Consider the following 14,870-nt stretch of genomic DNA (forward strand, 5'->3'; position numbering starts at 1 on the left):
GGAATGCACTCGGGATCAGCGGTATGTTGTTGTACCCGTAAAACAGGGAAGGTTGAACTTTGTAAGCAAAGTTCATAGATGCTGTCACTTCAAAACACACGGCAATCGGCAAGCACTCTCTCCTTTATCTGCTCTCATGCAGAGAGAACAAGTCGCACGAACGTTTGTTGCCAACCACTTCGAAGTTGTTACACACCGTGGGCCAGTGGCGTACCAGCTATTTCTAGAGTTCTTATCTGACCCTCTCTCTCTCTCTCTCTCTCTCTCTCTCTCTCTCTCTCTCTCTCTCTCTATATATATATATATATATATATATATATATATATATATATATATATATATATATATATATATATATATATATATATATATATATATATATATATATATATATATATATACACACACACGCAGGGTGTTTCAGCTAACTTTAGCCAGAGTTTAAAAATATGCCGATGCACTCGAAGACGACGCGGCCAAATGCATGTTGCTCACATTTGTATGTAGTGTGTCACGCTATTTTTTTAGTTCGCTCAATTAGATAATTAGTCAAGATTAATTAACCAACTGCTGAAGCTACGAAGCTAGGAAAAATATTAAAATTAGAAAGTTGTAGAGCGCGTTGCCAAACGTCCGATTAGACAGTTTCTGTCCTTCTATCTATTGAGTATTATTGTTTTTCAACTTACTGCAGATATATTTTCAGCTTGCTGCGGATGGCATACTTTGCCCCAGGGGGGCAAGTACCCCCCTGCCCCCCTCCCCGGCAGATACGCCTATGGTGGTGGCTTAGCAGCCATTGTGTCGCGCTGCTAAGCGTGAGGTCGCGGGATCAAATCCCGGCCGCGGCGGTCGCATTTCGACTAGGGGCGAAATTGAAAAACGCCAATGTCCCGTGCATTTTGAGCACGTTAGAGATTCCCTGGTGGTGAAAATTGATCCGGAATCCCCCTACAACGGCACGCCTCACAATAAAATTGTGGTTGTGCCCCGTTTTTTAGACCCACTCTTCTGCTTTGCCACTGACCTGGAGAGGCAAAGCAGAAGAGTGGGTCTAAAAATTAATCTGCAGAAAACTAAAGTAATGCTTAACAGTCTCGGAAGAGAACAGGAATTTACAATAGGCAGCGAGGCACTGGAAGTCGTAAGGGAATACATCTACTTAGGGTAGGTACTGACGGCGGATCCGGATCATGAGACGGAAATAATCAGAAGAATAAGAATGGGCTGGGGTGCGTTTGGCAGGCATTCTCAGATCATGAACAGCAGGTTGCCATTATCCCTCAAGAGAAAAGTTTATAACAGCTGTGTCTTACCAGTACTCACGTACGGGGCAGAAACTTGGAGGCTTACGAAAAGGGTTCTACTTAAATTGAGGACGACGCAATGAGCTATGGAAAGAAGAATGATAGGTGTAACGTTAAGGGATAAGAAAAGAGCAGATTGGGTGAGGGAACAAACGCGAGTTAGTGACATCTTAGTTGAAATCAAGAAAAAGAAATGGGCATGGGCAGGACATGTAATGAGGAGGGAAGATAACCGATGGTCATTAAGGGTTACGGACTGGATCCCAAGGGAAGGGAAGCGTAGCAGGGGGCGGCAGAAAGTTAGGTGGGCGGATGAGATTAAGAAGTTTGCAGGCATGGCATGGCCACAATTAGTACATGACCGGGGTTGTTGGAGAAGTATGGGAGAGGCCTTTGCCCTGCAGTGGGCGTAACCAGGCTGATGATGATGATGATGATGATGTGCCCCGTAGTACCCGAGAATTTATTCACTTCGAAAATGCGGCAGGTGGGAGGAGCAGTCGCCGTAAAGTGACGCTGTTTGCAAGCAGGGAGAGATCTATATTTCGGCCTGATCTAGAGGATCTGTGTCGTAATATACGTCACCATAAGCTGATCAATCCATTCTTCCGCAGAAATGCGAGTACAATTCGTGACACTTCCTTGGCGTACTACCCGCGGTCCTATACCCGCGGAAAACTAACTTTTCTACATGTTCGTGAGGAAATTCTTTCCTTCTCATGCCGTCTAGAAGCATCTTTTTCTCATAACAGAAGCACTTGCAGGATCAGATGCAGAGCTCTATGTCGCCCACCTCGTTGCACTCAGTGCAAGACGGAGTAGTATAGCACGGCCGATCTCAAACACTCACGCAACTGCGAAGGCCGATCCTGTTAGTATATTCCGCGGGCAGGAGGGTGGCTTCCGTGCGAGTCCCTCTACAACGCAGGGCTGACGCGGCGATTTGGAAAGTGATCGAAAGTGGCCAGATGAATTGTCTCTTTAGGCAGCTGGCAATTCGCCGGAGCTCCCACTGTTGGCTGTCTGTGAAAGCGCTTCATTAGCGAGGCATATCTTCCTAATTTCCGACTTCTAATACGAGGGTATACGACCCTGTTCTGGGAAGGTTCCTTCTTCAGTTCGCATACGGAGTAGCAGCAATAGCAGCACTGTGCTGGACCATTGCTCTGCTCCAGACTTATTTTAGTCGCGGAACCTGTGTGACTCCCGTAGAAGACTGAATGGTGTGTCGTTGACAGACGGAGGCGATCCGCCACTGAAAACAAGGTTTAATTAAATCGATGCCGTGAGTTGCATGCACACTGAAGGGAGGAGGAAAGAGAAAAGAAGAAGGCAGGGAGGTTAACCAGAATAACGTCCGGTTGGCTACCCTACACCGGGGGAATGGGAAAGGGGAAAGCAAAGATCACAGGGAGAGAGAGGAGGGAAGGAAAGAATGAAATTGTGGCAAGTTCGCATGACGCGTGCGGTTTTATAGAAATTGCCTTAATAGTCACAGGTGGTCGCACAAACCCGTCGTCCTTAAGAAACACAAAAGTGCCTTCACCGCTTTATGGGCCGATGGGCGATGGGGGCGGTGTTCCAGCAGCACCTGCACAGAAAGCGGCCGATTGTCCAGTTTTTGGAAAGCTTTGGCAAGTTCTTGTCGCTCTAGAGCATATCTTGGACAGTGGCACAGCAGGTGGTCGATGTTTTCTTCGGTGCCACAGACCTCGCATGCTGCACTGTCAGTCACCCCAATTAATGTAGAGTATGCCTTTGTGAAGGCCACTCCTAACCAAAGGCGACAGAGAAGCGTAGCTTCACGTCGAGGAAGTCCGGGTGGAGGTCGGAGCTGCAGGGAGGGGTTTAGTTGATGTAGTCGTGTAAGTCGTAAGTTTTGCGAGTTCCAGTCGGTCACTGTGAGGCTACGTGCCAGGTGTCGAAGCTGCCTTGCAGCGTCAGTCCTCGAAAGCGGAATCGGAATGCTGTGCTCTTCTTGATGAGCTGTGCGAGCAGCGTTATCGGCGGACTCATTGCCACTGATTCCACAGTGGCCAGGTACCCACTGAAAAACGACTTCGTGGCCTTTTTGTTGGACATCGTGGTGAAGTTTCACGACTTCGTATGTCAATTGGTCATGACATCCGTGTCGGAGAACTGACTGCGTGCACTGTAATGCCGGTTTTGAATCACAGAACACAGCCCATTTTCTGGGTCTTTCCGAATCAATGAATTCCAGTGCTCGACGCAGGGCCGTTAGTTCTGCCGCCGTTGAGGTCGTGACATGCGATGTCCTGAACCGCAGTGTCATTCCTCGCGTTGGTATAACCACGGCACCACCAGAACTGCACGACGTAGTCGATCCGTCGGTATAGATGTGCACGTGGTTGCTGTACTTTTCATGCAGAAGAAGTAAGCTCAGCTGTTTTAGAGCAGGGGCCGGTAGATCTGTCTTCTTCTGTAGTCCTGGAATCGTTATCTCAATTTGTGGACGGCTCAAACACCACGGAGGAAACGCTGGCTTGGCCGCAGGTGCGTACCCTGAGGTAAACGACGCACGATGTGCACTGACAATACCGCTAAATGTCGAGCAGGGCCTTGCAGCAGTGAGGCTCGCCAAGTGGTGGGAAGGGGTCCTAGCATAATGCCTGAGATGCATACGCATTGTCTCAACGGCAATGTGCGTCGTGATCGGGTAATCCTGCGCTAGGGCAATGGTTTCAGCCGTTGATGCACTGCGTGGTAAGCAAAGACATATCTTAAGGGCTTGGGCTTGAATACTCTGAATCGTACGCAGGTTAGTCTTGCAGGTGTTGGATATTGCAGGCAGGCTGTATCGCAGGAATCCAACGAACAACGCGATGTACAACTGTAACATAGCGTGTATAGATGCTCCCCAACTTTTTCCTGCAAGGAACCTGAACAGGTGACAGATAGCAGTCAGCCGCTTTTTCACGTAATTGACGTGCGGAGTCCAAGACAGGTCTCTGTCAATTACGACTCCCAAGAACCTGTGGCTTCTGCTGTATGGTATAAGTTGTCCGTTAATAGATACGCCGTAACCAGACATTGGCTTCCTCGTGAATGCCACCATTGCGCACTTTCCGCATGAAATTTCAAGTCCTTGTTGACGAAGGTAGCAAGATGTCATTGTGGCTGCCTTCTGAAGCCGAGCACGAAGCTGAAGTCGTGTCACACCTGATGCCCAAATGCAGATGTCTTCCGCATAGATGGAAAGTCGTACGGTGCTTGGCAGGTTGTAAACTAATCCACTGAGGGTGAGATTGAAAAGAGTCGGGCTAAGCACTCCTCCTTGAGGGACTCCTCGGCTACCGTAATGCTCGGACGTCGGGCCATTTTCTGTGTGCATGTAGAATGGTCTCCTCTGTAAGTAGTTGCACACCCACATATACATCTTACCACTAAGTCCGACGGCTTCCAACGTGCTAAGGATGGCTTCATGGGTGACATTATCATAAGCTCCTTTAACGTCTAGAAACAGAGCAGCAGATAGTCGCTTACAGGACTTTTGGTGTTGCACAAATGTTATCAAGTCAACAACGCTGTCTGTTGACGAACGGCCCCGTCTGAATCCGGCCATAGCTTGTGGATAGATTTCATAGTACTCTAAGCACCATTCCAGACGTGTTAAAACCATTCTTTCCATAGTTTTTCCGACACAGCTGGCAAGTGCGATCGGACGGTATGAGGAAATGTCCAAAGGCGACTTGCCAGCTTTGAGAAGTGGAACGAGGCGAGTTGACTTCCACTCTTGCGGAACCGTACCCATCTGCCAGGAGTCGTTGTATAGGAGCAAGAGTGCTTTCCGAGCTTGGTCTCCTAGGTTACACAGGGCACGGTATGTAATGCCGTCAGGTCCTGGCGCTGAAGAACGCCTGCACAAAGCCAGCGCAGCTTCCAGTTCTTCCATAGAAAAAGGGCATTCCATGCGGGGATCGCGTGAGAACAGTGGGTCGTCGAGCGTTCCCGTACCCGTTCCATCGGAATTTGCCTCGCCAGCAATCTTTCTGCAGAAAGATTCAGCGACGTCAATATCTCTACATTGTAGATAAAGTGCCAAAGATTTAAACGGGTGGCGCTGACCAGAGGTTGTGCGAAGGCCACGAACAGTCCTCCATATAAGCGACAAAGGTTTTCGCGGATCCAGGGACTCGCAAAAGGATGCCCATTGTCGCGAAGCCAGCTTGTTCATGTGACGCTGTATTTTCTTTTGTGTTCGTCTAGCCAATCTCAAATCATGATTTACTTCGTGCGTCTATATCTTCGCTCCGCACGACGGCGAATGGCGCGAAGTTTTGCTAGTTCAATGTCGAAATCGGTGCGGGAAGAACTCCTCGAAAGCAGATGCGTGGTTGTTTGTATGGCATCCTTTATCGCGCCCTGTAGGTTATAAGAGGTGCCGTCACGACAACAGTCTTCCATGATTATTTTGTATTTAGGCCAATCGGTGCACTGGACGGTTCTGGAAGACTTGGAACTAGTCAAACCTTCGATCTTCAAATAGGTTGGGATGTGGTCGCTACCCCGTGTTTCTAAATCGGAAAACCAGTGCACTCTTCTCGAAAGCGACCGTGACACGAAGGTTAGGTCCAAGCAGCTGCTTTATACACTGATCCACGCAGATAAGTGGGGCTACCATCATTCGACAAGCAAAATTCCCGTTCAGAAGCAAAGGACACCAACGTTCTGCCTCTAACTTTGTTAACTTTGGAGCTTCCCCATAGATAATGGTGGGCGTTAAAGTCACCAGTGAGCACCCACGGCTCTGGAGTCGATGTCAAAATTCCCCGTAGGCGCTCACAATCTAGACGGCTTGCTGGAGATATATAGGCTCCAAGAATTGTAAACGTGAGCTTTTTCTTCTTCACTGTTAAGCAAACGCATTGATTTGCTTCGTCAGAAGGCACTGGGTGATGTACATAAGTCAAGTCACGGCGTATAAACACAACAACCTTGCTGCACTCTCCGTAGGTAGAGGACATAAAGCACTCATACCCGGACAGTCTGATGGGACCTGACAGGTTGGGCTCGCAAATCACGATAATGGGGAACTGGTGCGTAAAGACAAACTGTCTAAAGTCGGACATGCGTGACTTAAGCCCTCTGGCGTTCCACTGCAAGACAGATGCATGCTTGACCTCCTCTTGAAACGACGGCATCTCTCGTGCCATGGTTTTACCCTAGAGCCGCAAGCACCGGACTCAAGGTGTCCAGCACCTGCAGTGCGCTCTGTGCCGACGGGGTTTTCATGCTGCTCAGTAGAATGCGCATGGCGTCCATAAGTGACTTCAGCATCACTATGACTTGACGATCCTCAGTCGTCGTCCCATCCGCGGTTCGTGAAGTCATTGTGGGCGGCGCACTTTGGTGTGACTCCGAGGCAGGTTGTGCTCTTGGAAGTGTAGGCCACTCTTCAGGAGGTGAGCGTGTTGCCGCAGTCGTCCTTTTCGTAGTATCTGTTTTTGTGGAAGTCGGCGTTGATACGGTAGCCGCTTTGCCGGAAGATGGCGTATATCTTTCAGTAGACGTAACTCTTCGTGCTGCTCTTCGGGGCCGATGTCGTCATCGCCTGAGAGTAGCGGCAGCCTCTTTGTGTGTTGAATAGTCCCGTACCATACGTTTGAGTACTGCTCGCTCGTTCCTCAGCCGCGGGCAATCATTGGATGAGGCCTCATGAGTACCATGGCAGTTAGGGCACTTTAACACAGTTGCGCGGCAGGCATCTGCTGAATGGGATTCGGCACACCGTGGGCACACGAGGTTATTCCTACAGACACCTTTTACGTGTCCCATCTTGCAGCATTTGTAGCATTGCAGGGGCTTCGGTATGTATGGGCGGACTGGATGGCGGACGTGGCCAACTTTGACATGTGAGGGAAGGCTGTCTCCATCAAACCACAGTTTCAGGCAACGGGTGTTGCCAAGTCTTGTGATGTGCGTGATAAGAGTGCCTTCTGTAGTTGGCTTTATTAATATTGGTAAGTCGTCGGTTGGTATAGAAATATCAACATCATAAATGACGCCGATAGTCCCATTGCAGCCAGTAGGTATCATGGATCGCACCTGTACTTTGTCGATCTCCGTTACGTGCCGCAGGTTTTGCAGTGCACTACGGTGTAGAACATCTACTGCAAGGACATTCTTCCGTGCGTTTATTCTCCCGTCCTTTATCTCTTTTGGCGCGACTCCCTCAAGAAACGCAGAAAGGACTTGCCTGTTTAGGAGTCGCAGATTTGACACTGGGTCCACAGGCATGAAGAGCATAGTGTGCGGCCAGCGCTGTGATGTTGTCTTCACGGTAGAGACACTTGGCGACGATGACCTCCGCAGTAGTCTTCTTTTTGTGGTTCGGCTCATGACACGCGTGAAACCGTCGTCCGACGAGTCGACGCTGTCCGAGTACAACTCGGTTGCCTCGCTGTCCGTGTCACTTGACGCATTTCCGCGTTTCCTGGACGCGACCGCACGTGATGGCTTGGCTCCAGGAAGGTCTTCGAGGGCTTCTTCGTCCATAGCCACAACACGGGAGCGGCAGCTCCCAGATTTTGGAAATAAACAAAGCGAGACAAAGGTACAAGCGTTCTATCCATGCACACTGAAAAGTCACGAAGAGTGGGCGGCATCAGGCCCGGTTCTTTTATTACTCGGCATACCATACATATGAAAGGACATGTCTTTAATTGCTCGAGTACGGTCATAGATTGAAGCATGTTGTAAATAAACTGGGTTTATTTCTTTGTATATGTCGATGACACTGATAATATCACGGGGTTCGCGGCCGGCGTTGCTCTATACATGTAGTATAAAAATAGTGCTGGATGATCGAACGGGAATGGTGATATCAATTAGAACGATGAGCGTACAGGAAAGCACCGACGTTTCTGGCACTAAAAGATAGGATCAGAATGTTTTCCTACAATCAAGCGACTGTTAAAGGGCACTAGGTGAACGCTATCTTCCACACAAACCAAAATCATTGATATAGATGAACGCCAGTTCGTCTCATCTCCCGCATGGCGTGTTGAGTTTCCACAGTGCAAATGAGTCAGAGAGGCAGTTGGAACTTGAGAGCGTGACAGTCGAGGGTGCGTGTACAGTGACGTGCCGAGTCTAGAGATTTTGTAGATGAGAGACAATAACTGTGGCCTGTGAAAGCGAGTGGGTTGTTAGCGTACCATTCGGCGTGGCTCCAAGGTGCTTCTTAGATTACTTTTTTAAGCTATATTAGGCACTCTTTATGCCAGGCAAGCCAAAGAAAAAAAGAAAGAAAGAAAAAACAGATGGATGGCAACACAGCACTGGAGTTTCTATACCGGCTTGCCGGGACGTCATGGACCTTGACAATATCTGCTCGGCTCTATAGATTAAAGGCTCAATCTAGATTGTTTCGTCTGCTAGCCTTGCCAGAACGGTCCAAATGCGAGGAGATACTTTGAAAATAAGGACCTCAATTTGACGAAACCGCGCAGAAGTTCACGCGCAGAACACAGGAATGGGAAGTCCGGCCTGTGTTATTGCCTCAATCACATTAATATTTACTTTCTGCCACTGGACCCAACCAGATCGACGACACAAACGATTACACAAATGGGACCAAGAAATGAATATGCCTCACAAGCTCAAAAGAAGCCACATGAGCATGGTGCACCGGATTCGCCTTGTGTCGCATTCACCAACCATTATAGACACATGATAGGTGCCAGTGATACTAGCCCAAACTGTGAATGCTGTGAGGTGCCAGAAACACTTGAGCATATATTTTGTGTGTCCCGCGTACGCGCGAGAACGAGAGCAACTTGTCTCTTCTATTGCAAATATCCATCAGAGACAGCTATCAGACGAGCAAATTTTAGGTCCTTGGCCTAATGCAAACAGCGCAGCCCTGGTAACAAGAGCCGCTATAGCTTTTCTCCAAGCCACTGGGCTGGACGCGCGGCTTTAGAGATGCCAAAACTCTGTGAATTTGTATATACGCATCTTTTCTTTATACCATCATCATTCATCAGTCCTTTCCTTCCCCGTCCCGTTTCCCCACTGTAGAGTAGCAGGCCAGAGCAAGGTATAGCTCAGGTCGACCTCTCTGCCTTTCTGTAAATAAATTTCTCTCTCTTCTGCCCAAATTTATGAATGCAATGTTTTGTGAAATTATTTCATTATTCTAAACTAGTTTTTTCTTGTTCTAATTGTTTCTTTAATGTTCTTATGTACAGTACATGCGGAGGATTGAGGAGCCACGTGAGAAGAGCTCAGCGGAAATCCTAGCGGAGTCGATTCTTCGCTCCTGACCAGCGAAATCGCCGTTGACCCTAACCAGCACCTCTCACCTATGAAAACGAAACACACACGACGCTAAGCCGCATTCCCCATCAACGCATTTTGCAAGAACCAATACGTCTATAGAGAAGTAAAAAAAAAAAAGGTCGCTGTTTCGTACGAAAGGCAAAGCACCGATTGCGATAGCAAATTAGTAGACAGCTAGACAGTTGAATTCCAAAGTTTGATGGCAAGCCGTCTGGTCGGGGATATAGATATTGAAGAAATCCAAAAAAAATACACCTACCAAAACAACTGAAAAAAATTTATGACGTTCCGGCTCCCGATACGGGAGCCTTGTTCACAATAAAACCCATAACAAAGACACAGCGTGTTTAAGTACGTTTCAGTACGTGACGCAAGCAGTGAGTGTACACCGTCGCAAGTGTCCCTTCACTCCTATTCACCATATGCACCGTCGTCTGTATGTGCAACGATTCTAGATGCAGGCGTGACGCAAAATTCTTTTCCTTGGTTAGGACACGTGCACTTGTCCAGTCAATATTGCGGTCTGTAGATTCCACATGTTCAGCAAGGGTACTCGAGGACACGTGCCGTTTTTTGATGTCATACTGATGCTCTTTCAGGCGTTTCGTGAAGTCACCTGTCTCGCCGATATACTTGCAATCACAGTCGTCGCAATTTATGATGTAGACTACACCCGGGATTTTTTTCACTGTGTCAACCTGTCTGTTACGTCTAGTAAAACGTTTCTTAGTGGGCGTGTTAGTACATGCACAATTTCGATGTCGTACCTGCGCATGATACGGGCGATGGTATCACTTGTGCCAACGACATAGGGAATGGCAGCTCGCTTTTTCGGAGACGACGTAGAACGTTGTCTTGCTGGCGACGGCAATTTTTTCCGTACCGAGGACAAAGAAGACGTAGGGTAGCCACACGTTCTTAAATCTTCGCGTGCAGTCCTTTTGTCTTGTGCAAACAGTTTTTGCTCGTAGGAACAGCGTAGTAGGAACAGACCTGTCGTGTGGATGCAGACATACCGAGTTAAAATGCAGGTACCGGCCTGTATCTGTGGACTTCCTGTAGACACGTAACTCTGGCCTGTCCTTCAACGTCCACAGGAAGTCCACACGTATAAATATAAATATTTGTGAATGAACATTTCACGGCTTCTTTTTCCCTCTCAACCTGAGGCTCAGCCACCAAGCAAATCCGGACAAGACATCGAAGCGATGCCGGTTGCACACGTGAGGGTCGTTCGGCCTGTGGTAATTCTTACAGCGAAGCTGCATATGGCAAAATAAAACGTCATAGTCTACCCACCAATCGTTGTGCCTCGGTTTCTTCTGACGTAGTCATCACCCTAGCGACGTTATCAGCAGTTGCACTTTGGACTTGCTGTGGACAAGACGTGCGTGTTCCCCCCGAAGAAGAAGAACGTGCCCTCAAAGAGCGCCAACGTGAGCAACAGCGCGAGAGCGACGGGAAGCCGAACGCGCAGCATCGAACGCGCAGCAGTCAACGGGTAGGGATCCTCGAGTAGCCGCTCTCTTACCGACAATGAAGTACTGTACATCTGGAGAAGTATGCAGCGTTGGTGGCCGCAGCAGCGAGAATATGTGCGGCGACGGTGGGCGAATATGACCGACGAGAAGCGGGCTGCGGATGGCAAGCGCAAGCGTTGTGCCCGTCATAACCCCGAGTGCCACGAGTTGGAAAACGCAAGGCGTCGACGGGGCCACAATCCATTAGAACGCTTCCCCGGGGCGACGGCGATGTTCGAGCGGGAGTATGTGGGCAACCCGCTTGGCGCCAGGTGTGTGGTGTGTGATCGACTGTGGTGTGCGTGATCAACATCAGTGTGAACGTGCGGCGGGGACGTTGCGGCACTGTCTGTGCACTCGGGTTCCTGACGGGCACAGCGCTTATTCGCCTGCCGTCGCCGCACATATTCGTGCTACCGACGACGCTCCAGGCACCACAGCCACCACAAAGCTATGGTCACTGTGGTAACGAATGAGAGAAAATAAAAGACGATAACAACCCCGAAGGTATGCGTGTATGTGTCTTTATTAAATCTATATAGCAAAACTATATAAATCAATATAGTTATCACAATAGCCATGCCAATACAGCTTCGCCGAAGTGTGGCGATGGGTCGGATGGACTCCACATCTGCTCCGCACAGAAGCTACATTTTTGGCGAAAACACCACGGCATCGAGATTCTACGCAATCATCGTGTGTCTGAAGTCAGCCAGAGCACGTCAACGCCGAACTTGAGGATGTAAGTGCTACATTTTGCATTTTACGGTCAACCTGGAACAATAGAACTGGTCCAACTGGAACACACATGTAAATCACCTGATTACCACATTAACTCGAATAGGTTGTTTTCACAAAATAGTACCATCAATCCCATTAAGGTTAAAACTAAATATGTACTATGCACTCCTTCATTCAAAGGTAAGTTATGGGATAATAGTCTGGGGAACAACATCGCAAGAAAATTACCATAGACTTATTACTATGCAGCAGAAAATATTGCGCTGCTTCGAAAAGTACAGGGGAAAATTACAAGACCTGCCAACTGCTCCACTGCTCATAAAAGATTCCATGCTCAGTGTTGATCAGTTGTATTATTTTAGATTGCTCCATGTAATTCAACAAAATAAATTATATGAACAAAGCTGCATCGAGAAACCATACTACTGTTTACGAGAACAAAGGATACGAGCACCTAAAGTAAGAACTAATTACTGAAAACAAAGTGCTGCGTACCAGACACATCATGTTTTTAATATCCTTGCAGATAGATTAACTTTAAAGCTAGTATTGCTACATTTAAAAAACAAGCAAAGAACTTATTAATTACCACATCTATACGGTGTGAACGTTAACTTGTGGATTTTCATGCCTCGACCAATGCTTAAATCATTCACGAATTAGTATTCTGAGTGTTTCCATGTATAATGTAGTTTCATTGCATCCTTATGCATTCTAAGTTTCCAATTTTTTGGAATTTATTTTCTGTAGCTGTATATTTTGGCGTGCGCGACCTGTTCTGTACGATTATTTAAATATGTAATGTACATTTTTTCTCTTGTTTATGTGATTTGTTAAGTGTACTCTTGCAATTTGCTAGTTGTCCATTTTCCTGAAACTGATGTACTGCAATCCTTTTTTTTTCTTTACTCTGTTGAACTCGAAGCGTGTGAGCTGCCACGAACTACGGAGGGACAGGGACCTTTGTCAGTCTTATTGCCTTTAGCCCCTGCCCCTGCAGTGAGCTTTGTATATTGCTTACTGTAAATAAAATACTTACTTTACTTATTTTACTTACTTACTTACTTTACTTACTATTTCACTTACTTACTTAGTTACTTTACTTACTTACTTACTTTACCCACTTTACTTATTTTACTTACTTTACTACATCAAGTTTCGAAGCGGGGCCGCCCCGCTAAACCCAGCTAGTGGCGAGGCCTAGCAAAGGCTTCGGCCGCCGCACCGCTGCAGATGGCGAACGCGCTGCTCAATACCGACGCCGACAACGCCCACCAATCGTCCACCTGGGCCCTGGAGGACGAGGACATGGAAATTCGCGAATCGCAAGGTCTTTTTCCGGCCGCTGAGGAGAACGAAGAAGACAATGAGCCTTGGATCAATGTCACCAGTCGTGCCCGTCGTCGTCGGCTGCAGACACACTCGGCCATGCGCCAACTATCCCGAATGCCACCGAAGCCCGTTCTCCGTCAAAACCGACCGGCGATGCGCAAGCCCCGACAACTCCCCCCCCCCCCTTCCTACCGATGATTACAAATTGGCGGTTCGTCCACGGAATGGCCTGCAGCTCAACAAGGTGAGCCCAGGGAAGTTAACTAGTAGACGCCATCACAAGTTAGGCAAAGCTACAAATCGGCTCCACCGTATTAAAAATACGCATCGATGAAGACCAAAATGTCCTTGTTCTGAGCACTGCCTCAGAAGCAACAGCCTCAGCACTAAGCAAGATGCAGAAAATTACAATTGGTGCAACAAAATATGATATTGCATCATACGGAATTTTCCCCGATAACTCTTGCAAAGGAGTGATATCAACATCGATCACGACACCACGTCCGAAATGTTACTTAAACGCATTGAATCTCCCGGATACGATGCGCTAACATGTATAAGACTGGCAGACACAACAACCATGTTGATCACATTCCTGAGAAAAAACAGTACCATACTACATCGAATTTTACGGCCTTCTTCTGCGGTGCTACCTCTACAAGAGAACCGTGCCACATGGCCGAACCTGCAACGACACAGGCCACAGAGAGATCGTCGGCCCGCGGCCCCCCGCCACACCCAAGTGCAGGGAGTGCAGCACTTCGCTAGCAACGGAGCAGCACGAGTGCCACCCTCGGTGCTCTCTGTGCGGCGGGAATCACCCGACGACAGCCAAAACTTGCCCCAACAGATTCCTGTCGCCCGTCAACCGCGGGAAACCACAGCAGGCCATGAGAGCAGGCTCTTCGTCTCCGAGGCCACGTGGCGAGCGCTCAGCATTCCGCAAGTCGCGGTCCCCGAAACGACGCGGAGCCGTCCTGGAGAGAAGCAGTTCCAGGCTGCGTTCCGGTTCCGGTTCCCGGCGTAGGACCTCATCGCGATGACGGACGCCATCCCATGGCAGGACCTCGAGCCGTAATCGTTCCTCAAGCGGCAGGAAGGGAAGCAAGGGAGCAGCGCAGGTCACGCAGCAGGTGAGCTGGGCACAAGTTGTTTCTTCCAAATCTCGTCCTCCCTACACTGTTGACACAAAGCTGGCACAGGCACACGCCCACATTAAGCGTCTCACTGAAGAGAACGCAACACTCAAAGTAGAGATCACTAGCGTACACTCAGAATTCCTAGCACTTAAAGATGAATTGCTTGGATGAAATAGCACTACCCCTACACAAAACACTTCAACCCCACCCCCGGAGAAGCGGAAACGGGAAGAGCAGCCAGCGCATACAGTCACTTCAAATCCCACACCGCAACGAGCAACCACGCAGCCCACTTCACCGCAGGGAGTCATACCCGTCCAATATGCCACTCTCCAGAAGGTAGAGGAGGTAGCAGCAAAGGCCATTCAGAGCCTTCAGACATCCCTACAAGCTACTATGCAGCAACAACTCACAGCTATGCAACAGTCAGCGGCACAACAACAACAATTCGCAACTCAACAACTACACTCTAACACTCAGTTGGCGGAACGCATCATGAGACTAGAGGAACCCATACTAGCACTGGA

At 48.5% G+C, this 14,870-nt stretch overlaps 1 protein-coding gene across 1 annotated transcript in view; it reads left to right on the forward strand.

The window, feature by feature from the left end:
* LOC142576427 (zinc finger CCHC domain-containing protein 24-like) overlaps positions 1-10,902 on the forward strand; it is a 239,965-nt gene extending 229,063 nt beyond the window's left edge. The window contains exon 4 of the mRNA XM_075686569.1: positions 9,521-10,902. Within this exon, the coding sequence (XP_075542684.1) occupies positions 9,521-9,595 (75 nt within the window). The 3' untranslated portion in view covers positions 9,596-10,902. The remainder of the gene's footprint in view (positions 1-9,520) is intronic.
* Positions 10,903-14,870: the final 3,968 nt, after the last annotated feature.

This window comes from Dermacentor variabilis, chromosome 1 (genome assembly GCF_050947875.1).
Source record: "Dermacentor variabilis isolate Ectoservices chromosome 1, ASM5094787v1, whole genome shotgun sequence".
NCBI classification, from domain to species: domain Eukaryota; kingdom Metazoa; phylum Arthropoda; class Arachnida; order Ixodida; family Ixodidae; genus Dermacentor; species Dermacentor variabilis.